Source organism: Corticium candelabrum, chromosome 1 (genome assembly GCF_963422355.1).
Source record: "Corticium candelabrum chromosome 1, ooCorCand1.1, whole genome shotgun sequence".
In the NCBI taxonomy this organism is placed as follows: Eukaryota; Metazoa; Porifera; class Homoscleromorpha; order Homosclerophorida; family Plakinidae; genus Corticium; species Corticium candelabrum.
The window spans coordinates 15,078,583-15,103,240 of record NC_085085.1 but is presented as its reverse complement, the minus strand read 5'-3'; the positions used below and the strand labels follow the sequence as shown (position 1 = coordinate 15,103,240).

Here is a 24,658-nt window from a genome sequence, read left to right as displayed (position 1 = left end):
ACTCAATTGTCACGCGCACAATCACCAAGATGGCGCAAGGAGAGACTAACCGCTGGGTCAGCGTGACCCTTGATACTCTGCTCTTGCACGACGGCTTGCAGAAAGTCACGGACCTAGTTGAATTGCCGGCTGACGTGCAACAAGGCAACGGCGACCAGTCAATGGAAATCGTGTCATTTGACTCAAACAACCCACAGGAACTGGCACAGCAGCTCAAATCGTTTTGCAGTAGACGGAATTTGGCGTATGGTCAACTGCTACAGTATCGTCTAAGCTCAATAGTCGGTTTGTGGCGTTCTCAACGCAAAGAGACGAAAGATGAGATTTGCAATGTAAGAGAAAGAGACAGTGAAGAAGACAAGAGTGTTAGTGAAAGCATACCGTTCACTTCACGTGTTAGTCTATTGTTAGTCTTTCCACTGTTGGAATTGGAGAGCTCAACTCGTCCAGAGTTGAGAGTGAGGACGAGCAGACTGTTGCTTGAATGTTTGGCTGACTACCCGCCATTGGCTCTTATCAGAGAGCCGAAAGATTGTTTCCCCGAGTTGGAAATGTTGCTCTGCAACTGGTTGGACAAAGAACGAGATATCTCCGCTAGTAGAGAGGAGATGGAAACCACAGCGGCTTGTCTAGTTGCGTTAGCATGCGCAAGGTACAAATGGCAATGTTGTATATATGCTAGACATTCTAGGAGCTTTAGTAGGTCTAACCTCTGAGGCTAGCTATACGTGACGACGTCTTCCTAGTAATATGTATGATATACTTTACTCTCTGGAAGTTGATTTACTTCACTATCTGCAGGGGAACTGTGAGGATATTCGTAAAGACGATTCATGTTCTCGAATCATTTGTTGGTCACATGAAGCAACTAGGAGTAAGAAGAGTGCTGCAGAGATTGGCCGACGCCAACAGCAATCCATCAGGTCTTCTCTGTCTACTCGCAGTAAACCATGTTGTCTGTTGGACGTTTGACGACAGGCTAAAGAAATTGAAAGCTAAATCAGGTGTGGTAGTGACAATGTGAGGTAGAAGATGTGAAATAAGTGGTCTGTGTCTCTGTGTGTGTGTGTGTTCATAGAGTGGGAGAGAGGAAGGTCTGTTGCTTGTGATGGTCGCTTCTTGTATGCTACTGGAATGAAAGGCGTTGGGCTGGTGAAGTTGGGGACGGGTCTGCATGGAACTATAAGGTGCACTTGTTGTAGATTGGTTTGAGTTTGTTGGATTGTTCAGTGGGCTGTGGTTGTGTAGGGGCTACCAGTATTGTATCAAGAATGAGATGGATGCTGGTTGGGTAGTGTGGGCAGATGGGCATCTTCTGTACAGGCCAGCTGTTTCAAGTTGTGCATCGTTATTAGCAAACCTAGTTGATACGGCAACACTAAAGGTGTGCAAATGTGTGTGTGTGTGTGTGTGTGTGTGTGTGTGTGTGTGTGTGTGTAGGGTTTTGTATGTGGTGCGATAGCTCAGTTGGTTAGAGAGTCATCTTATGGAGTGTTTACACCCGGGACCTTGAAGGGTTGCAAGTTCAAGTCACAGTGATGGCGAGCTATGGCATAATTTCCTTAAGCAAGAAACTAACACACATTTGCTTCTCTCGACTCAGGAGTATAGATGGGTACCTGGTCATTGACTGGGGTCCTAAGCGGCCATCGGCTGTGACGTGACATCAGCCACTGGGGTCCTGGTGAGACTTTGGGTGCTCACACCACAGTTGGCTTCACAAGTCGGTGCTCCTGCAAGTGCCTGGCCCGGCTCCAGGAGTTTGCTAGTGCAGGCCCAGAGTTCCCTGAGTAGCGCACAGGGCCCAGCTAAACAGCTTGGGGGCGTGACCTCTGAGGGGCAGCTCCTGACATTTAGGATTTAGGATTTAGGATTTTAGGTGTAGGGTTTGCAAGGGTCGTGTGATAGTTGTGGCTTTTGTTTTTAGCAATAGTTGACAATGCAAATCACCATTTATATATCTTTATGTGTTACAATGGCAATCACAGAACTGTTTCCTGTGATAAGAGATTTTTTGTTAGGTGTTTGGTGCACATTTCATGATTGTCTATATCCTTGCTTGTGTCTGTATTGTTATTTGAACGTGTCAGCATGCAATAGACATCCTATCGGAAAGAAGGTATTAGGCTTTCCTTGACCCATACACTTTGACACACACACACACACACACACACACGCCTCTGCCTCCTCCTCCTCTTCTTCCTGTATTGCTTCCGTCTAAACGGACACGCTACCCCTTCAGTGGGGACAAAGACGAAGTCATAAAAAAGTTTTCCCCGTGCATATCAATGCATTTGTGTATTGCATAGCCTTCTTTGCTTTGAAAGTATTTCTTACATGTCTGGCACTTGATGGCTTCTTTTTGCTCATGTATAGGTTTTTCTCTTTCAGCAGTGCATTTGTGTCTCTTCAAGTCACTAATGCGTTTGAAACCTCTGTGGCATTCAGGGCAGACAACAATTGTATATCAACATTGACAGATGACACTTAACTAGACTCCAGACAGGCATGGTAATGGTCTCTCGAGGCAGATCTTGATTTATTTGCTAAGTCATGCCAACAGCTTTCTGGAATGTTCAGATCATTTAGATCTAGTGGTACAGCGGAAATAACCACACCCATGTTAAATTTTGGCCCCGCCCATTCTAATTTTTATGATCGTGCCCCACTAAAGCCTTGATGCAGGTTTGCTTATGCTGAGATGCCACAAACTGTTGTCACAGAATGCTCAGGCACAAATGGAAGAAAGTGGTTTATCTTTAAAGAAAGTTTCTCTTTGTCTTAGTTTACTGTGCTTGATCACATGATAGCTATATTAATGTGAGTTGGAAAATTTCCAGACTTCAAGAAGTTGAGAACCTACCTTTAGATGGGATAGGAAGGGCCAGATATCTACAGACCTAGTTTGTTACCATCAGATACTGACCTAAATAGTGGGCAGAGTGCAAGACAACCACTGTTGATCTTTGAGTACTTGTATATTACAATTAAGTTCAACCATATGGCAGTCTTTGTTCTAATTGGTCTTATGTTTAAACCAAGCATCCCAGGAACTACTTGTTAGCCTCCAACAACTTCCCACTTTTCCATTGTCTTCTTAGCTAATCACTGCCTACTCATACAGCAAAGCATGGCAGGCCTGTACCAAGTGGAAACCAAGGCATGGTGGAGCGTCGTGTCTTTCGTATGCTGGGGACAACCCTGAGGTCTTTCCTAATTACGTCTTTCCAGCGTTTCTTAGGGCCACCTTGTGGACGTTTTTCTGATAACTCCCAAATAAGCACATCTTGGGAATTCGATGATTGAGCATTCGGAGCCAAATGCCCTAACCATTGCATACGTCATCTTATAAGTTTGATGTCTATAGTGTCAGGATCTCCTCATCTTTGTTTCATTGTTTCATTTGAGATATGATTTTGCCACTGTGTTGTGATAGAGATTCCAAGACACGACTGAAGACATCTATTATGAAAAGAGTTCTATTTCTGAAGATGTTTCTTCAAAGGGGTCCACGATTCAGAGCCTTAGAATAGTGTAGAGAGCACACAAGCATCATATACTTTGCGTTTTGTCAATGTAGTCAGATTCTTATCCTCAAACACATGTTTACGTAAAGCTCCAAATGTCTTGGATGCTTTCGTAATTCTGCAATCTACATCCAAGTCTAATTTCTTTGAAGCTTCAGTTGTGGATCCAAGATATGTGAAATCTCGTACATATTCAATGTCACCATGTTTAGTATGTATGGGACTGCAATCTTTGGAACATACCTCCGTACCTGCAGCCATCACCTTAGTTTTCCATGAAGCAAAGTACCAAAAGGGAATCCTCTTTTGTGACTTTGCCGATGTTCTTTGTGCAGGAAATCGACCCCGAGAGACTTGCAAGTTCTTTGCGAGTAAACAAGTGAGAGATGGCACAAGTGACGCCATTCTATGATGTCCCGGTCTTGCAGCCACGCTTTTCTCACTTGTTGGTGTGGCCAGTTACTCAAAGGATAGAAAAATGATAAGCGATGGAACCATAGAACTATAGAACACACACACACACACACACACACACACACACACACACACACACACACACACACACAAACACACAACGTTAGATATCAGACACACTTTGTCTTTCATCTTTCTTTTTTCAGATATGCTATTCACATGCTATTCTCCATTCTATGTTGTCTAGATGTGTTGTTGTTGTTGCATGTTTTTGAGTGTTTGTTGTCATATGTATTCTACTCGTTGTCAGGTTGTTGGTGCCGTGAATTTGCCTGAGAACGACAAGCTTTCTGCAGGCAGTAGGACAACACTATGCCTCTGCAGTGATGGCCAGTATGTTTTCTGGGTGTGGTATGGTAGCCAGCCAGTCTCAGTATCAAACTCAAATGGTGGCAAGACGAGAGTCTTACCCGTTTACGTTCAACCTTTTCGATTGAAGGTTCTTGGTCTAGAGTGATACACATTACAATGTCATTTCAGTGTTGTTGTTATGTAGAGTGACATGCAGGGAGGTTTGTTGGCAGAGCCTTTGTGCAACAGTGTTCTTATTCGACACAAAGATAATGCCTCATTCAGGTTACACAGTAGTTCTAAGCTTAGCAGTCCGTTTTCTTCTCGATACCAAGCAGCTGCTCTATCTGCTGCTAGTCTGGTGTCTGCAGTGAACACCAAAGAAGATCCTGGTAAGTTAAATCAACTTGTTTCTGTTTGGTTGGCATTTAGAGACGCCATATTTTGTGAATACCCTTTGCTTAAATTAGTGACTCATGCGATCATCTCTTCTGAGTAACAATTTACGATCGGTCAAATATGTTGGATGATTATTGGATTAAAGGATTGAGGATGTGCCAAGAATTGTGTTACAAAATTAGGTTAACATATTTGCTTAATGGTTGTTGAAGACGAGCACTTTATTGTGGCTCTAGGTTCTTAATTAATATGAAAATTTATTATACTACTGGCCTTACTGTCCAAAGACTCTGTGTTTGCATACTAATAATTGTTCCACACACACCTGACAGACCAGACAATAGCATCTACTTATGTCACATTGCAAAGATAAATACAAAAATAAACATTATAAGCAAATCAGACTTAACGTGGATTTTTTAGGAAATTTGGTATTTAGATTAAGGTCCTTCCTTGCCTCTCTGGCAATATTTGTGTTGTTTTCTCTAAGTTTCATGTCACCATTTTGTATTTTGGGGCATTGATGCAACATTTTGTGCAAACTGGTTACACACACACACACACACACACACACACACACACACACACACACACACACACACACACACACATGCACACACACACACATGTAAATGTTGATTGGCCTTAGATGCTACCAGCTGTGGCTTAACAACAAAAGTACTGAGCAAGGCAGTCTTCTTTACTGACGGAACATTTCTTGTCATTGTGATTGGTCAAGGCACAGGCAGTGCATCATCTAGATCTCTGTTCGGTGGAGCTCCATTGAGTAAAGGTTGGTGTTTGTTGCCTCTTACATGTGTATACTCATGACAAGACAGAGGACTGTTACACAGGTGTGCTGACTAGTTTGTGTTTTGACTTGACACAAGGAGAGTGTCGTGGTCGAGTAGAGTTGAATGGAACGGGCAGTAACGCTTTCTCTCGTGGCAGTGCAGTAGATGGAGCTGGTAAGAATTATGAACGTAATTTTAAGAAATCATGGAAATTTGTTTGATTTTTGGAGTTTAATTTTGTAGTCATTCTTAGAGTTACAAAGTTGTTTTGGCTCTCAGTGTGTATACGAGTATGTTAGGTTGTTAGTGATGAGAGAAAAATTCATTAGTTTGTCTATTAGTTTGGAACTTAGATGAAATAGAATGTTTAGTTTACAGCAAGTGACGTGTTTTAGTAGTGGAGTTTGATGACATAATGTATAGACACAAATCTGTTTGTCTGTCTGTTAGCTGTGCATGCATATATTCATACACATTTTCAGGGTTTGGTCGTTTTTATGCATCATAGATTGTTCTATATAGGCAGAGGCCTCAGGTGCACTTGTCTATTTGGAAGAGAAGAGTAAAACTGTGTTGTATGTTTATATTTCTGCGTGTGTATATGCAGATGTGTGTGTGTGCACGCGCGCGTGCAGCTGTAAATAGTAACAATTCACTTAACTTGGACTGTTTACGTACAGGGATGTGCTATGATCCTGTAAACAATGCTATTTGGACTTGTGTTCATGATTATATTGACCAATGGCGAAACACCTGCCAACTCTCTAATCATCATGCATCTAAACGACTGGGTCTTCCTGAGCTTCAATATCAAGTGCCAATGTCTGTGAACAGTGATGACCAACAACTTGTGTCAGTGGAAGAGACTAGGCGGGTCCTGTTACAGCACTTGGGAATCATATGTTGCAATGAATTAGCTGCTGACCAAAAGTCTCACCATGGCGATGAGAAAGCACCAATGATTGACTCTGGATTCTTGCAGTGTACTTTGCAGCTACTAACTAACGCAGTCGACAGAGATGATGTGATTGGGGTTCAGTGTATTTTAATGGTTGTAGAGGTCAGCAAGTGCCAAATTTTGATGTAGTAATGGAGAACATTGTGTGAACTATATAGTTTGTCTGTCTGTCTTTCTGTCTGTCTTTTTCATATATATATATATATATATATATATATATATATATATATAGATGTTTGTCTGTCTGTCTGTCTGTGTGTTTGTCTGTTTATCTGCCTTTTCTTCCTTTCTCTTTATCTGCTAGTCTCTTTGGATGGATGTCTTGTTTACTTTCTTATGTTGCTTCTCTGTCTATGTGTGAGTGGTTAGTAATGGTCATCAATGAAGAAGAAAGTATATTTGATATTTTGATGTAGGTTGTAATCACTTCCTTGAATTTTGAGAAGCAACCGTTAACTGAAGGCTTTTCTTTGTATGCTTTAAGGTTGGTTTATCTGTGGTGTTTGTCAGCTAGCAAACAACTGCTGTCAAGTTTGATGAGATCATTAATTGATATAATGCAGATTGCCATATTTGCTGTTGGCAAGGGCATTCACCAAGTTAGTAAATTCCCAATGTTTTACACGTTTTTACTATTTGATAATCACGAAGGCTTGCTCCACAAATTTTGGTTTTGACATGCTGAATCACGCTTGATTGGATTCCATCAACTTACAGCTGTGTTGTCTGAAGAATCTAATTTACTATATGCTGTTTAGACAGCATTCTTGCTTTTGCAAGCATGAATTGTAAATCAAGCAGTTGTATATGTGAATCTCTGTAGGGAGTCAGTGTGGAAGCTAGCTACAGACTCAGGTCATAATCATATCCAAACAGAAGCGGCTCATCTCATTTGGTATACACTATCTAAATGAGAGATACGTCATTTTCCACACTTTTTTGTTTCCTTTTTAGCTCTGGTCTCCACATCTTTTATCCATCTGCTGATGATATCCACTCTGTTGTCACAAGGGTTCTGGATCTGCCAGGTATACATTACAGTACGTACATACATATTATTTTTGTCAACTTCATACAATTTTTGCAGCTGATAGTCCTGGATCGGTGCTTCGTGATCAACTATTGCTGAAACTTGCATCTCAATTTAATTCTGATGCTTCAGCTAGTCAGTGCATTGCTTCTGTAATGAGGTAAAAGCCACAATGGTATTTCTTTGTTTGAAGTCTCTCAACAATTCTCTTATACTGTCAGCATGCCAGATGCAATTGTTGAGCATGTGTTTCGTTTTGTTATTGAAGAAGCCTACAGCATAACTCGAGAAGTACAGACAGCATCTGTGGAGCAACTAGACAAACTGATGTCACTCACACCTGTGAGGATGTCATTATCCTCTCCATTTTGTTACACCATTGAGTTTGTTTCGATGTAGCAAATGTCTCCTAGGCTGACGTTTGTGTCGTCTGTTGTGTCTTCTCTGCTTACACAAATTTTACTTTGTGGCTCTGATGAACAAAAAAGTGATGAAATTCAGGTACCTGTAATACACATACACACGATATTAGACTGGAAATTTGTAATTGCTGAGGGTTTGCTAGACTGCAGTTTGTCGTGTTCTTCACCTTGGTCAGATGGTATTTGATGGCTGCCGTCAGGTTGAGTGTGCTTCACTCTTGTGTTTGTCAGTGGCATTAGTGATTTATGGTGATGAATTGTTTAGATACTTGACACTTTGTTGGAATTCTGCGATACTGTGATAAGTGAGGACAGCGTGGAGAGAAAGATGCGGCTGAATGCTCTTGAGCGTGTGACAAAAGGGACTGCTCTTGGCCGTCTTTTGCCTCTTCTTGTTTGTTGTCTCAATCATTCTTCACTGAAGTGTCTACATTTGGCAGAGAGCCTTGTCGGTCATCTTGTACGTCTCACTGTGTTGACAAGCAAAGTAAGTTAGCGTTTATGCTTATAGATGCTTGTTTATCTGTTTGTTTCTGTGTTGTCAATGATTGCCAGTGCTGTAGCTAGGGCATATTTCGTCGCATTCATGCGAATAGGTCTACTGTGGTTAGAGCTTTACTGTGGTTGATAAACTGTGAGTTTGATTGGTGAGTTATTCACATTGAGACAAGTTGGTAGCCTATCCAGTTTATTCGCTCATCTAGTGGAAAGAAGGGATGAATAGAGAGATATGATGTGGTGCTAACTCCTGTTATGTTGTGGAAATAATGAGAATAGGAGAACTTTTTATGCCATTGATGAGGCTATGATGGTCTCTTTAGCCCAACAACCCATGCACATTTTTGAAATCTAAAGTCTTGTGTATATACGGGATAACATTAATGTGTGTTAATACAGGCTGCTCTGCTATTCAAACAGAAGGCTCCCGCATCACTGAGACAGGACTCTGTTGAAGCAATTGCTCAAACTGGACTGGCTACCAAGGAAGAAGTGTCTTCACAGCTGTTAGACAGTAAGCAAGAAATTTGTAGTCGCAACGAAATTTTAATAGGTCAGAAGTGTCTGTAGGTCAGGAAGTAGGTTATCTTTCTAGTCTTCCTATCCCTTCTCCGTGGACGGCGGGAAAAACCGTGGAAACCATTCATCCTGTGAGGGACAACTACAAGTTTAAAGAAACAGTCAAAATACCAGGAGCAAGAAATCTTTTTTTGAAGTTTGATCCTCGTTGTGCTTCACAATACGACTATGACAAGGTTTGTCACTCACGTATTTTATTGTACGTGTTTGTAAGATAAGTTTTCATTTTAGGTGGTTGTTCACGGTGGTACAACGACTACTAGTAAGAAGGTTGCAGAATATGGTGGAAATGTACACGGTTTTGGGAGTCGAAGTGTACTAGGATCTGGCTGGCCTAAAGATCCTATCAAAGTGATAGTGATAGGCATAGTCTCAATGTTCACCAGGTGTTGTAATAGTTTGTATGTGTTATGTACAGGTTGAGGGAGATGCGGTGACATTTACATTTGAAATGCGGAGTGGTCGTGAGCATAACACACCAGACAGGGCTTGCTGGGGGTTTGCTTGTACTGTGAGGGCTCAGGAGAGGTTGGATGAGGGTGAAGGGACTGGCTTACCATTCATGGCCGATCTCGCTCTAGGCTTGTCTGTCCTTAGTTGCTCACTAATACAGATTCTCTATGACGGACCAGCACAATCTGCTGATGAGGAGAGTTGTCAAGATTTGTTCACACATCCTCTAATGCACAGGTTACTATTAGTAAATGTGATTTCTTCCTTGTGGTGTTTGATAGACAGATTAAGGATCGTTTGATGTCATTATCTGCTGTGTGTTATGCTTGTATTACTTCAATTCCTTACTCATGTAACTGTATGTTGTTGTTATTGTGTTGTGGATATCTTATGTAATGCAAGTCAAATAATAGAATGATTTCTTTACAAACTGTGACTGTACAAGAACTTTGATTTGATTGTGAATTGCAGTTATAGAGTTGGCTCATAGCATGCTGCATCCATGTAGTGGTGGTGGTTGATTAAACGTATAAGCATATACTCATTTGCATACTTTTGTGAAAGTCTGTTAGACAGAAAGTTAGTGTTGCATTGTGTAGGTGTGTTTGGCCGTCGTCTATGATGACTGCTGATTCAGTTGTACCGGACAAGCCACTGTCGTGCGAAGCTGTAAAGCAGTTGAGAGCTGGTAGTGGTAAAGTTGCTCCATCTCTCAGACCAAGCATTGAAAAGATTGTACAACAGGAGAACATTGAATGCTTGCTGGTATCTGCTGTACTCAAGCAGTTAGAGCTACTAGCAGATGTGAGGGATGGAAATAACATCATGGTATCTCCTATTATTCCATACCTCTTTACTAAGGTTGATGCACTCATTAGGCAAATAGCAGTAAGCTTCTTACCTATTGATTGTTGTCAGTGTTGAAGTGTTTGATGTATGGTTTTAGAGCATATGCGAGACTGAGATGAACTGGTTGCATGATGTGTCTGATGTTACTCGTGGTGTGTTGCAACCAGTAGACACATTCTTTGTCCATTATGCTGAACTAGGCAAAGTGCGTGAACTGCAGCTATTGTGTGACATGGTAAACATTGAAGTGAATCCCCTCGACTGGTTTGAGACAGTAAGGCAGTTGACTGAAGAACTAAACAAACAAGTTCATACTCATAAGCAAGACGGCGACTCTGCTGTTTCTGTGGATTGTAAACTCACAAGAACAAATCACATTGTTAAAACCGTAATTGAGAAAGCTGAACTGCTTTTTCACATCACTTTATCTCTACCTGTTAGAGGAACATCAACATCTGATCATTTAATCTTTAGCAAAGAGACCGAACAGGTACCATCATTTGCTCGATCAGTATCTGCTCCATCTGAGCTACAGAACATGAGAGCAGAACTAAAAGAAGGCATTCATGAACTACTCAAGCTGAGACAGTGGCAGACTAGCTACAAGAAAAAAAAACAACCTCATAAACCAGTACAACTGTCTGCTCAAATGGAATCTACTGGTTCTTCACCTCAACAGCAGTTCATAGATGAATTATTGTCTTTTGTTAGTGGTGGGGTTGGAGAGATTGGCATCACTGGCAAGTTTATGTCTGCATGTACACTACGTCGGAACAGGGGACAGAGCCGATCTCAAGCATTGCACTACATGAAACAGTTAATGGATGTTGCTCGTGAAGTCGGAGGAGCAACACAGTTAGTGTCATACATTACTCCAATCTTGAGTCAAGGTCCACGGTAAGTTGAAAACAAATGTTAAAAATTGGTGTATTGTGATCAAAGTAGTACATTTGTAGGGCTAGTGAGTTGATATGTGGCGGTCTTGATGACACAGTTCACTCTGGGTTTGAAGAAGCTCTTGCTGCTGTAGTCAATCTGGCACGCCAGCAGCCAATCGCATGTCTCAATAGTATCGGTCTGTTGTGTGTCATTCCATACAGCAAAGCCGAGGAAGCATGTTTAGTTGGTAGTGGGTTACTGCAGCTTTTGGATGTGCTCTGTAGCCCTAAGGCAGTAACTGGAGATCGTGAGGTGCAGCGCAAAGTAGCTGCTATTGCTTGGGCTGGCTTTCGTGTTCTAGCTGATCGTTGTGTGTCATGGGAGGAAAAAGACCAGAATCAAACAACAAGGACCGAATCAGGTCTTGCTCACCAAGTCTCAAATCTTCTCAGTAATCACTTGGCGAGAGTATCTCATGGCCACTCGGAGGCTCTTCATGATGCCTTGGCTTATCACCATTCACTTTCTCAACGTAGTAACATGGGAAAGGCTATCATCAGTCAGCCTACATGTATTGCTCGGTTGCTCTCTTTATTGGTTGAACAAAGGCCAACACCCAAACTAGTGCAAGTAGTTTTACAACTTTGTTGTGTTGCACTTCCGTTGATGTCTGTTGATGATAATGAGTCTGTTTCTATGCCTGTTCTTCATCGTTGGAGTAATGAAGCTGGCTTGTCAACTGCTGCTCAAATTGTTCATTTGCTAATTGCAAAGTTGGGAGACTTTGTCATGCCAATGTTTTCCTCCAGTACGGCTATTAGTAGATCTGCGACTCCTCAATGTATATCATCTAGTAGAGTTGAAATGTTACCAGTTGATGAGAAGGATGAAGAGATGGATCGAGTGTCTGTGTTTGTTCACAAGCGGCAAGATCAATCAGCTCACGAGGTTATTCAGCCACTTCTAAGTTCAGATAGTCGCCCGTTTCGATTAGGTGGAGCTTCAAACATGGAGAGAGTTATGAAAATGGATCGCATGATGAATCAGACTGGTCGTGCAGAAGCTATGACTGAAGACAGGCGGCTGTGCTTGAAGAGAGCAGCACGATGGGCACAGTCTGGGTTTGTCATTAGTATTGGAGCTCCAGCTGATGGAGTAGCATCTACAACAACAGCTGATGATAGGAAGAAAAAAGCCGTGGAGGTTTGTCGAGACAGGAATGAAGAGTTAGTTCGAGGAGACAATATGCGACCATTCATTAGTGGCCATGTCGCCAACTCCATGGCAAGCGACATCATTGCTGTCTTACACAGTTTGCTCTCGTCTAAAGAATCAAAAACTTGGCATGTTTGGTCAAACGCAATTCGTGAAGTGTTGCTGTCAACTCTTGACAGTGTGCCTAGTCTTGTCAGCTCTCTAGCAAGTCATGCTGCAATGGAGGAAATTACAGAGAGAGCAGATGAAATAATGATTTCAGGAAAGTCTGCTCTTGCTGCTCTCTGTGCTCTTGGTGGCTTCAAGGAGAGTCTTCGTCCTGGTTGTGATGTACAGATTAAGGATCATGCAGATCAACCAACAAGAGCCCAGATTCTTAGTATTTCAGACCATGAGGGAGTAGCTACAGTCAGCTTACATGACCAGACTACTTCCTATCATCCTAAACGTATAATGCAAGTACCGTTATGTCGTCTAGTTCCACCAAGCAGTGAAACTCTTCCTCTTGGTCAACTGGATGTAACAAATCAGGTTGTGAAGGCTGTTGAGTCTTTGTTGACGTCTTCACTTCCGTCTTCTTTGATGATTCCCATGCAGTCAGTAGACAGAACTCCACCTATTGAGGCATTAACATGTGCTAGATTGCTTGGAGAAATGCGATCAAGAGCTTGCATGCTGCTGTCTCAGCATATTGTCAAGCCTTCATTTGCCAAGATCTTCATGGAAACTGCACATCAGCCACTAAAGATGCTTTGTGAGCTAGCGAACAGATGCTCACCTGGTGAGCGGCTTCCTGTGGTGGAGCAAATGTGTGAAAAATTAAGGATGTTGTACAGAGATTGCTCTAGACCTGCAGCACCCCCACCTATGCCCAAACCAAGAGAGGTTGATATTATTGTACCATTCTAATGATCAGGCCACATTGAAAGAAGTGAGATTGGGGCTATATTTAAGAAAAACAGGCAGATGAGCGGCATCATAGATGAATTGGTTGTTTCCAAGTTAGTGTGTTTGCTGGCAGCTCTGACAGTTGTGGCAAACTTGTCACAATGATTGCTGTAGACAGAAGTTGGAAAAATGTTATCAGTTTACAGATAGGCCTTCGTGAAGAGAAAGTCTCAAGATACATGCCTTTATATAGACAGACCAATAGATATCAAAACATATGTTATGTGTATGTATTTGCCGAAAACGCTAAGGTGAACCTTCACAACTTAAGTGGGCATGTTACCCAATTGCAGTTTTCAATGTGGCCTCATTACTTTGTTTTATGTTATTACTTTGTTTTGTTGTTACTTTGCTACACCTGTTCTGTTGTAGATCAAGCAAATCACGTTTGATGTAAACCGCTCGTTTCCTCAGCCTCGTGCCTGCATACTTTGTAACAATTACAAAGATGTCACCTTTCTTGGTGACAGCAGCCCCTCATCTACAGGCCATCCTCGTGGCCTCTTATTGTTCACAACATCTCCGGTTGAAGCCAGTGCTTCGGGATTTTACTGGGAAGTGGAATTAGTTAATCTCAGTGATGGTTCAGAAGACGAATTAATTCATTTCTCAATGGGTTTTATGCCAAGTGTTGAGTCAGTTGAAGAAACATGGAACCCTCCAGAAGGAAGTTGCTTGCTTCACAGGTATGAAAGCTGCTACTGTGTCTTTGTCTGTAGTTATATGTCAGTTGTCTCATATTTGAATATTTTAGTACTGGACGTGCCCATGTGTATGGTTCAGGAGTACTAGACAGAAAGTCGTTTCCATTAAATATCAGGACAAATGTCGGTGATGTTCTGGGAATGGGTTGGATGAGAGCAGCAGGAACGCCGTCTGTTGGTGTTGTTTTCATTACTCACAATGGCACCAAACTAGATACTGAAATTGAAGGTGTTCGTGCTAATTTGTGGCCTGTTATTCATCTGCAAAAAAAGGTTTGCTTTGTCATTGTGGCCTTTAGTCTGTAAATTGCAAGTGTTTCGTACCCAGAATGGTCGAGTTCGAGCCAACTTTGGATCATCACCATTTGCATTTGAGGAAGGTCAGCAGCTTGCATCCTCTTCAGAGAGAGATCCTACTGAAGATGTACAAAGCACATTCAGACTTTTGCCGTTTCACTCTGCAAGTGATACTGACAGTGACTCTGGAGTGGCTTCCACAAGCAAACCTGTTGCTGCAGCCCAAACTACGCACATCCCAACTGTGCGGCCATCATCTCCTATTGCAACTGTTGGTAGGTAACGATGTACGTTGCTTTGCTTGGTCAGTCAGTGAATGGTTTTGTATTGTCTTGACAAAGGATATGAGGCTAGTGCTTCATCTCGCTATGAACTGTGCCGAAGTTATAATGATATGGTTTCATCTGGTCCTGCAATTCGTGCTGGTGCTGGTCAGCCTCCTGAAATGGTATTTCAAGAGGATGATGAGAAAGACAAGTCAGGAGTTGGCCAAGAGGACTTGCATGGTTTGTTGGTGAAGGCTTGGGAGACAAAAGTGTTTCCTGTCATAAAGAGAAGATTTCGAAATGAAAGTGAAAGGAAAAGTGGCTTGGAGCAGATAAAGGGAGCACTGCAGCTTGGTTAGATGCATAACGTAATGATGGCTTCTTATTTGGTTGTCAATGTTTGAGTTTATAGGAATGGCTGATATTGCTCGTCAAACAGTTGAATTTTTGTATGAAGAGAATGGTGGTATTCCTCGGGATCTCCACTTGCCAACACTCGTGGAAGTCAAAGCAGACACAGAGAAATTCACAATAGGACGACTTCATAAAGGAATGTCTGTTGTGATTCGATCACTCGACAACAGTGGCAGTCTTCCTAAGTTTGGCATTGTCAACATGATTAAAACATTTGGTCTCATTGGAACTGTTTTGGACCTTGATAAGGTAATCAGATATATTCATCTCTCAACAGTTATCAGTTGTGCTGATTAAGATGTTTTTTAGAGTCACGAGTTAGTCCAAGTGGAAACTTACTTAGAGAGTGAAGGTGCACTTGTAGATTATTGGTATCCCGTTTCTGCATTAGAGAAGCCTCCCAGAGGGCACCAGCATGTTCAGAAAAACTTGACTGCTGCTTCAATGGACAGTCTGGCATTTCATCGGTAAGTACAGTAGATATCATTTGTGGCACAAATTTTTGGCAATCTATTAGCGTTTTTCTCGTAGAGTTTTGTTGCAGTCAGAAGCAAAGCTTTCTCGTTTGTATTGTCGGTCGGCTCTACTGACTCTCCTAGATTGTGTACCTCCATCTGATGTTTTAAGTGATGTTGATCAGCTAAGGCTGCTATCATGTCACTTGCTATGTTGTCCTCAACCTGACGGTACTGCTCAACTGAACAACTTAAATACAGCTCCCTCTGCAGAGCAATGTCTTCAGAGCATTACTTGTTCTCCTCTCGTGACATTTTTTGCTACTGGTGAGAAACAACTGACTACAAAGCTCATGTCTATCACTGAGAAAGCGAGCTCATCCAAGCAGCTGAGTGATTTAGCTAGTAGCTTGTGTTGTGTACTTCAAGGAGCTCCAAAATCTTTTCAACTTGTTGAACTGAAGATCACTGAGAACAGCAGCAGCATGGATGTTTATCTAATGGGAGCTGCTGCAATTGTTTTAGCTTGTCAATCTAGTGGAAAGAGGTAAATAGTTGAGATTTTCTTTCTTCACTTCATCTTTCTAGCAGAGTCTGACATTCTTTGGTGTATTTCTTTATGGTTGCTTAGTGATTCAATTTGTCTTTGTTGTCTGCTTTTGGTCTTCTTGTCCCTTTGTAGGTCAGGTTCTATAGTGGTCTGTCTTTCATTTGCCTGCTTCTCTACAGGTCTATCTGTGTATTAGTCAGTTCCTATATTATTGAATGCGCCAACAAACCAAACAGTCGTGAGCTTGTAAGGAAGAGTTTCAGTGCTTGAAGAAAGGAATGCATCATTTGCACAAAATTATAGTTATAAGGTTTAGTGTGAACAAGGCTCAAAGTGACCTTCTATAGGAATTCATAAACTATATAGAATAGTGAGGTGGAAACATTAAGCTGTGTGTGTGTGTGTGTGTGTGTGTGTGTGTGTGTGTGTGTGTGTGTGTGTGTGTGTGTGTGTGTGTGTGTGTGTGTGTGTGTGTGTGTGTGTGTGTGTGTGTGTGTGTGTGTGTGTGTGTGTGTGTGTGTGTGTGTGTGTGTGTGTGTGTGTCTGTGTGTGTGTGTGTGTGTGTGTGTGTGTGTGTGTGTGTGTGTGTCTGTGTGTGTGTGTGTGTCTGTGTGTGTCTGTGTGTGTGTGTGTGTGTGTGTGTGTGTGTGTGTGTGTGTGTGTGTGTGTGTCTGTGTGTGTGTGTGTGTGTCTGTGTGTGTGTGTGTGTGTGTGTGTGTCTGTGTGTGTGTGTGTGTGTGTGTGTGTGTGTGTGTGTGTGTGTGTCTGTGTGTGTGTGTGTGTGTGTGTGTGTGTGTGTGTGTGTGTGTGTGTGTGTGTCTGTGTGTGTGTGTGTGTGTGTGTGTGTGTGTGTCTGTGTGTGTGTGTGTGTGTGTGTGTGTGTGTGTGTGTGTGTCTGTGTGTGTGTGTGTGTGTGTGTGTGTGTGTGTGTGTGTGTGTGTGTGTGTGTGTGTGTGTGTGTGTGTGTGTGTCATATGTCTGTCTGTTTGTCTGTCAAAGCATCTATGTTTCTTACATTAAGGATATGGCTGAGCAACAGTAAACACATGATGTTCGACGATCTGTAATGCCTCACTGGTTGGCTGGATGGCTGTGTTTGTGTTCTGAGGTGATAGGCTGTAAGGCATATACGAGTATAAGTACATAGTAGACTCAATATCTCTGATTACTGGTATGGTGGATTCTTACATAGACTTTGTACTTTTGTTTCTTGATTATCTTTCTGTTTGTAACAGTTGTTGGTTTTTGCTAGGCCTAGTGAGAGCAATGGCCCATGGGCAAGGCTACTTATCTACCGAGGACCAAGTGAAGGCAGTCAACATTTACAGACCGAGCGTTTTGAGATCATGCGCTATCCTAATGATTCCTCATCCATGCCATCATCAAAAGCTATCTCATCTGCTGTCTATTGTGGGGATCATTTCCCATCCTGTATTCTACCATGTGATCGACTCCATGTTGTTACAGGAGCATATCCAAATGCTAAGGCATGTCTAAGATTCTTTGCTGTTCCACCTGACTTACCAATAGCTCTGGCATTCATGGTGACACTAGTAGACAATTTTGACAAATTATCGTCAACAGCAGGCGTGGAGCATGTTGCCCACACACTTATGCATTGTGCGGAGTCTTTATGCAAGCTCCTGTGTCGAGCTGAACTGGCCATTATAATCAGAGAACACATATTTCATGTGTTGTCAAGTATTCTAAAGTTGTTTTGTTTCAATTCAAGTCTCTTTCCGTATGTAGCCAACATGAAGGTTCATCATCAGAAGCTGACCTCTGTGGTGGTTGGTGAGCTGAAAGAACTCGTGGAGAGTGAAACAGACTGTAAGTCACAAGAGAAGGAGGTTGATGTTACGCTGAAAACAAGTCAGTTGTCCACATATTGCCAGTGCTTGTTTGAGGTTGTGTGTGCATTGTGGTGTGTCAACTGTAAGACTAGAAAACAACAAGATATAGGGACACAAGAAGGTTCAGATGTTGCTGCTTCTTCTGGAGCTGCTGCTGCTCCAAGGAAGATGTCTCCTCGAAGTGGAAAGGACAAAATAACAAGCAAGGGAGTAAGTGGTGCAAAGAAACAAAGGACACCGAAGAAGAAAACGCCTATCAAGAAAGCAAGAGGAGGCTCACCTTCAAGTGTTTCTGTTACTGAATTATCTGCTAAAGTTGTTAAGAAATGTGAAGTGAAACCTGAAAGTGACAGCTATCCGGAATGGTTGGAGAGAGCTTTTGGTGCAATGGCTGCTCTTCAATGTTTAGTTCATAGACAACAGGAATGTTTATCAAGTATTTTAAAGGATATAGTGAAAGAGGCATCAGGAAAAGCCTCCTCTGTTGCAATAAACCGTCGTCTTTTGGTCATACGTGGTCTTCCTGAAACTACTAGTGCTGATCAAATTGCAACTGTTTTATCTCATATATGTAGTGGGCATGGTGGGCTGCGCAGAGGTGAGTTGTACTTACCAAGAACAACAAGAATTTGTGAGGTAGAAGAGGAAGTAGCAGTGGCTTCTAATCAAGTACAAGTTGATGATTCTACTGAACATGAAAGCGAAAGTCCTGAAGAAATAGAGGTACCATTGTCAGCCCATGTTTCTTTGGTCAGTCAGGTCGAGGAATTGGCGACACAGGCAAGGAACATTGCATCCACAGTTGATGATGTTGAGCATGGACATCTAGCAAGTTTACAAGTGGCATTGTCTGAGGCTCATGATGCTCTGTCATCAGCGATGGGAAACAGTATGACAAGGCAGCTTGTTGAACAGGCACTTGGTTCTGTGGGTGTTGACTCGGAGTCTGATAGGGAATGTGATGACATGCAAGAACACTTTGGTGCTAGGTCTGTTAGTGCCTTGTTTGTTGAAGCTGAAGCTTTAGCTCAAGAACTTGCCCTAGATACAGCTGTAGAAAGAGACGATTTGTATGCAACACTAGAAGTTGACCTGACTGATGATGTAGACCAGACTGATGATGCAGACCATACCGAGGAAGAAACACATCGAGACTGGGTTACAGCAGCTAGTGTAACTGGTGATGTCTCAATAGAAGAGACACATTTGTCTCAACAGCATGATGTAACAGAGGTAGACAAGAAGGAGGAGAAGTCATTTGAAAAAAGGACCGAGGCAAGAGAGTGTTGTGTAGGTGTAGCGGTGTTGGAAGTTCGTTGTGCTGCGAAGCTGCCTAGCATTATAGCTGCATTGATGGATTCGAGTCAGTTGACTCAACAGGGAGGAAACAAACTTAGTGTTCAAGCAGTTAATGACAGTCTGCAATGCAGTGATGCGGAATTACAAGCCATTTTACGGCAATTCTTACTCTATAAACTTGTACAAGAAGAGAGACTGACTCAAGCAGCACATACAGCCTTTGCTGCTTTGTTCCATTCTTGTACAGGTGGGAAGAAATCTCTTGGGTTGTCAAAACAGGAAGCCGGTGCCAACACCCTGATATCCAGACTAGTGTCTTGTTGTCAACCGTCTGAAGGTATGAAGAGTCTGTTTACAGAGCAAAAGACAATGGTCAATGAGCCGTGTTTCTTGGATTGGTTAACAAAGCAAGCTGTTATGAACCCTGTTGATGTGTGGAAAGCTCTCATTGGTTGTGGCTATGACCTCCAACTCAACTGGTTATATCACAGCAGAAATGAGGTGCTAGGGTGTTGTTTATGTTGTTTTTGTTTAGTGTTGCTGAGAAACTGAGTGATGGCTGGGAATGTAGTTGGCATGAGCAGATGGACAGAGCACTAGTTATCCACATTGATGAGCTATGTGATCGTTTGGTGACTACACCTAGCCAATTGGAACCGGATGAGGTTTTCCTTGATGAATCTGACATTGCTAGACCAGAAATGGAGGCTTTACATGGTCATTTCTAGGCTGTTTTGTTGATTTCTCTGAAGTTTTATAAATCTGATTTGGCTTTAGGAGTGAGTCATGCAAATGTAGCTGCAAGGTTTGCATTTCTTTGTGAGGTGAATCGTGCTGTGGAGCACCTGCTTCCACTTGTTGATATGCGTGTGGCCAACACATATCACTTGAGTGTAGCATCACTACTGTCTCAAGCACAGGATCTGCTCTTCTATCACACAAAAATGGTTTTTGTTAATCATATTCTCAATATGTCAGCCCATCGTTCCCCTGATGAAGCTCCCCCTGAGATCTCTTTAGATCCTTTAGAAGTAGTAGGAAGTAAGTTGAGAAGGTTGAGTTTAGTTCAAACTACATGTTGCTTAATCTATTGTTGTGTGTGACAGGAGAGATGTCTGATCTTGCTAGCTTACAATTCTGTCAAGCAGCTCGACAGTTGAATGACATACCATCATCTAAATTGCATGTAAGACTTGCTGCTGGAGGAGATCCGACGTTTTCCTTCAATGTGCGGTACTCTGGAGAAGAAGTTCATGGAACAAGTATAGTGCAATGCCCATAGAATGATGAGCATTTGCTGTATGAGTGCGTATTTTTATAAGGCGGATCATTTAGGCACTTCCTTAGCCAGGTTGCAAAAGAGCTGACTTCACAACTGCCCATTCTTATTCCTTGTCCAAGTTCGTCGGCTGGGAGAAACAAGGTAATGGAAATCGTCTTCACACAACAACAGAACATGCCTTAGCTGATGAAGTTTGCTCTGATCACATGCCATTGCATGTTGTGTTTCAGGGAAAGCTGATGGTGAAACCAGGAGCAATGGCGTACTCTGAAGAGAAACTCCTCCAATTCTTTGGACAAGTAAGAAACAACAATCATTATTGTCAAATCTAAGATTTATGTGACTTTTTATTTTGCAGCTACTTGGAGTTGCCATCAGAGCTGAAGTGCCAGTTCCTCTTGATTTACTGCCATGTTTCTGGAAGAGCTTGTTGGGTTGTCCATTAGACAGGGAAGATGACTTAAAAGAAGCTGATATTCTGACCTATAAATTGTTGAAAAATCTTGGAGAGGTCTATATTGTTTGAAAAATGATGTTATGTCCGATGTGATGATCTATTTGATAGGTAGAAACACAAGAAGAATTTAGTGAATTGAGTGCCAGTGCAACAAGTTTGAGTGAGGAGCTGTCAAGCAATCAACTTGTGTTTGTCTATCCAAGTGTTCGAGGTGAAGAAGTTGAGCTCTGCCCAAATGGCAGTACACGACCAGTCACGTGAGTTTAGCATCACAAATTAGTTGATATGAATACTGAAAGTGTTGTGTTGTTGTTCAGTTGGAACAATCGGCTGGAATTTGTTCAGCTAGTGAAAGATCTTCGTCTTACAGAGTTAGCCAGCAAAGAACAAATAACTGTTATTCGTTGTGGAATGGCATCAGTCATACCAATACAGCTGCTTCATCTACTCACACCAAGAGACCTTGAACTTCGAACATGTGGACAGCCTGAAATCAACTTGGCATACTTGAAGGTGAAATTGAATTGTTTTGTATCATTTCAATTGATTGAGGTGGATTTGTTTAGGCACACACAATGTACCAGGTAGGACTAATGGATACAGATAAACACATCCAATATTTCTGGAGGGCACTAGAGAGCTTCTCTCAGGTAAGACGTGTAGTTGATTTCATTAGAAATATTTGTAAATTTACAAATTACTTCAGGACGAACTACGACGATTTGTTAAGTTTGCTTGTAATCAAGAGCGAATACCCATGGGACAGCCATGCCGTGCATCATCAGACATTCATATTCCACCATTTCCAATGAAACTAGCACCTCCTGATGGAAAAGGTGATCGATGTCATAATATCAGAAGAATCGCTTTGTACATGATCTTTGTGTTGATTAGGCCCTCCAGATAGTCGGTTTATTCGTGCAGAAACATGCATGTTCATGATCAAACTACCTCAATACTCATCACAGCAGATTATGTCAGAACGATTGCTGTATGCTATCAATTGTAGAGAAGATCCTCTTAGTGGATGAAAGTAGGATCACATCATTGTTCATCATATGCTCGTACAAATGATCATTACTGTAATGTATTTAGTTGTTTTCTATGCAGTTGTGTATGCTTAGTTGCGTTGTAAAACAACTGAATGTGATATGACACGCGATATATATCATGTGACATGTTCATGCACATGTTATGTCTTCCCCGCTTACAGCATGTCTTTCTGCAGCTCATAGTTCTTCTGAACTCTCCATTTCATACTGCTCTGCTCTCTCTCTATACCTACAACAGATACTCTAGTATTGATCGTACAGCGTGTTGAGCTAGCTGTCTTACTGCTGACTGTCGGGGTTTAGCTCCGGATTCTGACATGCTTTCAACTTCTCTTGAATACGAACAGCCTGCAGCGAGGGAAGACACCATGACTATGAATAGTCAGTACAATTAAACTGTAAAGAGCTGCCAACCCTCACAGTTTGGCATCAAATCTCATTAGATTAGAAATTGGTGGTTTTTAGGTTGTGTTGCTAAGTAGTAAGTGGGAAACATTTCGTTGCAGGGGGCTTGACTATGCTCTAGTCTAAATCGAGTTGCCAGTAGTTGTCAGCAAGATGACAAGTCAAGCCCCACAATCTGGGATAAACCTTTGCTTTCATGATGGATGTACAGACACAGAAAATTGTAACTTTAATAATTATATTATTTTTAGTCAATAAAAAGGAAAACCACAAAACACTCTCCATATATGATAACCCCTATATGGCATGTCACATGCTATCAAAGCAACACACCACAAGTTGGTAAATACTACAGTACTTTTACAATAAGTGATACCGCATTCACACAAGCTACTTCAGAAGCAAGCTGGATCAGCTAAGATTTCTTCAATATTGCCATTACTTTGCTCTACTAAAAATACTTGATAAAGGCCTCATTTTGGTGCCTATTTTGGATCAATTTTATTATACCTGGTACCGTTCTAAAGTATCTAGTATGAACGTGCTATAAGTGAATGTCACATTGTTAAAGTAATGGGGTTGACAGCAGTGATATCATAACATAACCTCTTGTTCACTAGTTCGTACTGATGATGTCACCATTCTCTGGATAGCTTTGTAGACAACAATACGTCAATTAAAGTTGAGTGATGTCATACACATTGGTTACAGACTTTTCACTTTGTCATGAAGAAACTCTTCTTTCCCACTACCATGAAATAGTGTCGACAAGTAGCTACACAGAGCATGTTTCATTACACACTACAATTTAGTGAGAGTAGCGTATGATCGAGTTTCAAGACAGACACGATAACACGACATGGACATGTGTTTGTAGACATAGATGTCTACAGACACATACGAGTCCAAAACCTGTTTAGATCCGTATTAGCAGATGATGCTGAATGTAAGAGAGCAGCCAGAATGATCTGCAAGTGGACATAGAAACTGTTATTTTTAGGTCAATCTAAATTATTTACATGCATTTGTGTGAGTCCATGCATTATAACAAGCGATGTAGCAGTGTGTTGCACCTCAAACCAGAATGCCTGCACTACCATTCACCCGGTCACTCAATGACAAACATAGCATCCACAGCCAATTCTGGTTTGATATCCTACACACTTGCAGATGTTACTGTAAATGTCATGCACCTGAGATGGAGCAAAAAGCAGACTAGCATCAGAGAAAAGTGAATGCTGCAAGAACAGTTCTGTAGAAGCCCGGAGAGACTCAATTTGAGTCACAGATATGTGTGATCGAGTCTAAATAATGACTTTTAATTTCAATCCACCAAAGACACAAAACGAAGTCAAATACCTTCATGTCAATTAAGAAACCTTCAAGAGGACGGTAAGGATTGTGAACAGTAAGATGGAAACAGAGAGCTTGAAGCAGCATCAACTACATTAAACTAGCAATCAGCATCAAATGAGTGCATTCATCTAGCACAGGTCACCTCATTTCTTAGTACATACTCGGCCGCTGTTTGCCTCTCACTCACTGGTAAGATGCAAACAAATTGCTCGATAGTGACATTGTATTCCTCCACTTTGCATGCCATGTAAAGGCACGCCAGCCTGACATAACACAACATACACTATTGGCACCACCAGATGCATTCGAACGAATTTTATTACATAATATCTTTAGGATGATGATCCATCACCGAGTTGTTTAGATAAAATCGCTTCAGATATGTCACCGCTGTGCCCTACGAATATCATTGCATAGGCTATTAATTTTGAACAATTTGATGCTATATATCAACTGACCAACACTGATGCTGGAGGAGGAGGACGAAACTGGCCTGTCATTTCTATCAATTTGTTCGTGTACCAGTTACACAGTGTCAACTCTTCGTCAGCAGACAGAAATGCTAAATCGTAGTCAAAGTCATACTTGAAATTCCAACAACCAATTAATCATAATTAATCAATATTGGCCGCGATGAGTAGCCTCGCACTACAGCCCACACAACGACACGTGGTTTGCCACATGGCACCAAAAGTTTGTCACAATGTCACAACTTTAGTACAGACTTACTTGATCCACTTTCCTTATTCTGCAAATGCACACAAACAGACAATCGATTACAATTCGAGTTTTCAAAAATTGATAAACACGAATGTACACTCTCACTCTTTCTTTAAAATGCTCGTTTGCTTCTACTCTTTTAGCTACTACAGACTGGTGGTCCGGAAACATCCAGTAGCGTCTTTGACTACTGGACGGAAACATAATTATCCGGGAATTCTTACTGCTGCTT

The 24,658-nt window shown here is 41.8% G+C and overlaps 2 protein-coding genes across 2 annotated transcripts; one reads left to right on the top strand and one right to left on the bottom strand.

The window, feature by feature from the left end:
- Nucleotides 1-7: 7 nt before the first annotated feature.
- On the top strand, nt 8-22,081 carry LOC134176622 (probable E3 ubiquitin-protein ligase HECTD4). The gene is made up of 43 exons (XM_062643292.1): nt 8-652; nt 802-1,004; nt 1,079-1,187; nt 1,249-1,384; nt 4,252-4,440; nt 4,498-4,684; nt 5,341-5,484; nt 5,546-5,659; nt 6,166-6,545; nt 6,860-6,927; nt 7,267-7,338; nt 7,398-7,471; nt 7,531-7,633; nt 7,695-7,815; nt 7,873-7,974; nt 8,039-8,095; nt 8,161-8,382; nt 8,793-8,907; nt 8,964-9,148; nt 9,204-9,323; nt 9,391-9,662; nt 10,025-10,313; nt 10,372-11,171; nt 11,231-13,253; nt 13,689-14,002; nt 14,071-14,293; nt 14,349-14,592; nt 14,659-14,937; nt 14,996-15,246; nt 15,307-15,464; nt 15,529-15,999; nt 17,255-19,633; nt 19,690-19,871; nt 19,932-20,195; nt 20,261-20,416; nt 20,477-20,577; nt 20,667-20,735; nt 20,795-20,947; nt 21,002-21,150; nt 21,211-21,406; nt 21,460-21,543; nt 21,600-21,729; nt 21,788-22,081. Exons 1-43 carry the CDS (start codon nt 30-32, stop codon nt 21,922-21,924), a joined length of 12,648 nt encoding a protein of 4,215 aa, XP_062499276.1. The 5' UTR covers nt 8-29; the 3' UTR covers nt 21,925-22,081.
- On the bottom strand, nt 22,037-24,633 carry LOC134183864 (cyclin-H-like). Its single transcript, XM_062651431.1, has 12 exons — nt 24,532-24,633; nt 24,436-24,454; nt 24,165-24,268; nt 24,030-24,103; nt 23,849-23,969; nt 23,710-23,793; nt 23,544-23,654; nt 23,263-23,318; nt 23,064-23,125; nt 22,957-23,003; nt 22,229-22,293; nt 22,037-22,174 (listed from the first exon to the last, which is right to left on the bottom strand). Exons 1-12 carry the CDS (start codon nt 24,628-24,630, stop codon nt 22,123-22,125), a joined length of 894 nt encoding a protein of 297 aa, XP_062507415.1. The 5' UTR covers nt 24,631-24,633; the 3' UTR covers nt 22,037-22,122.
- Between the last annotated feature and the right edge of the window lie 25 nt (nt 24,634-24,658).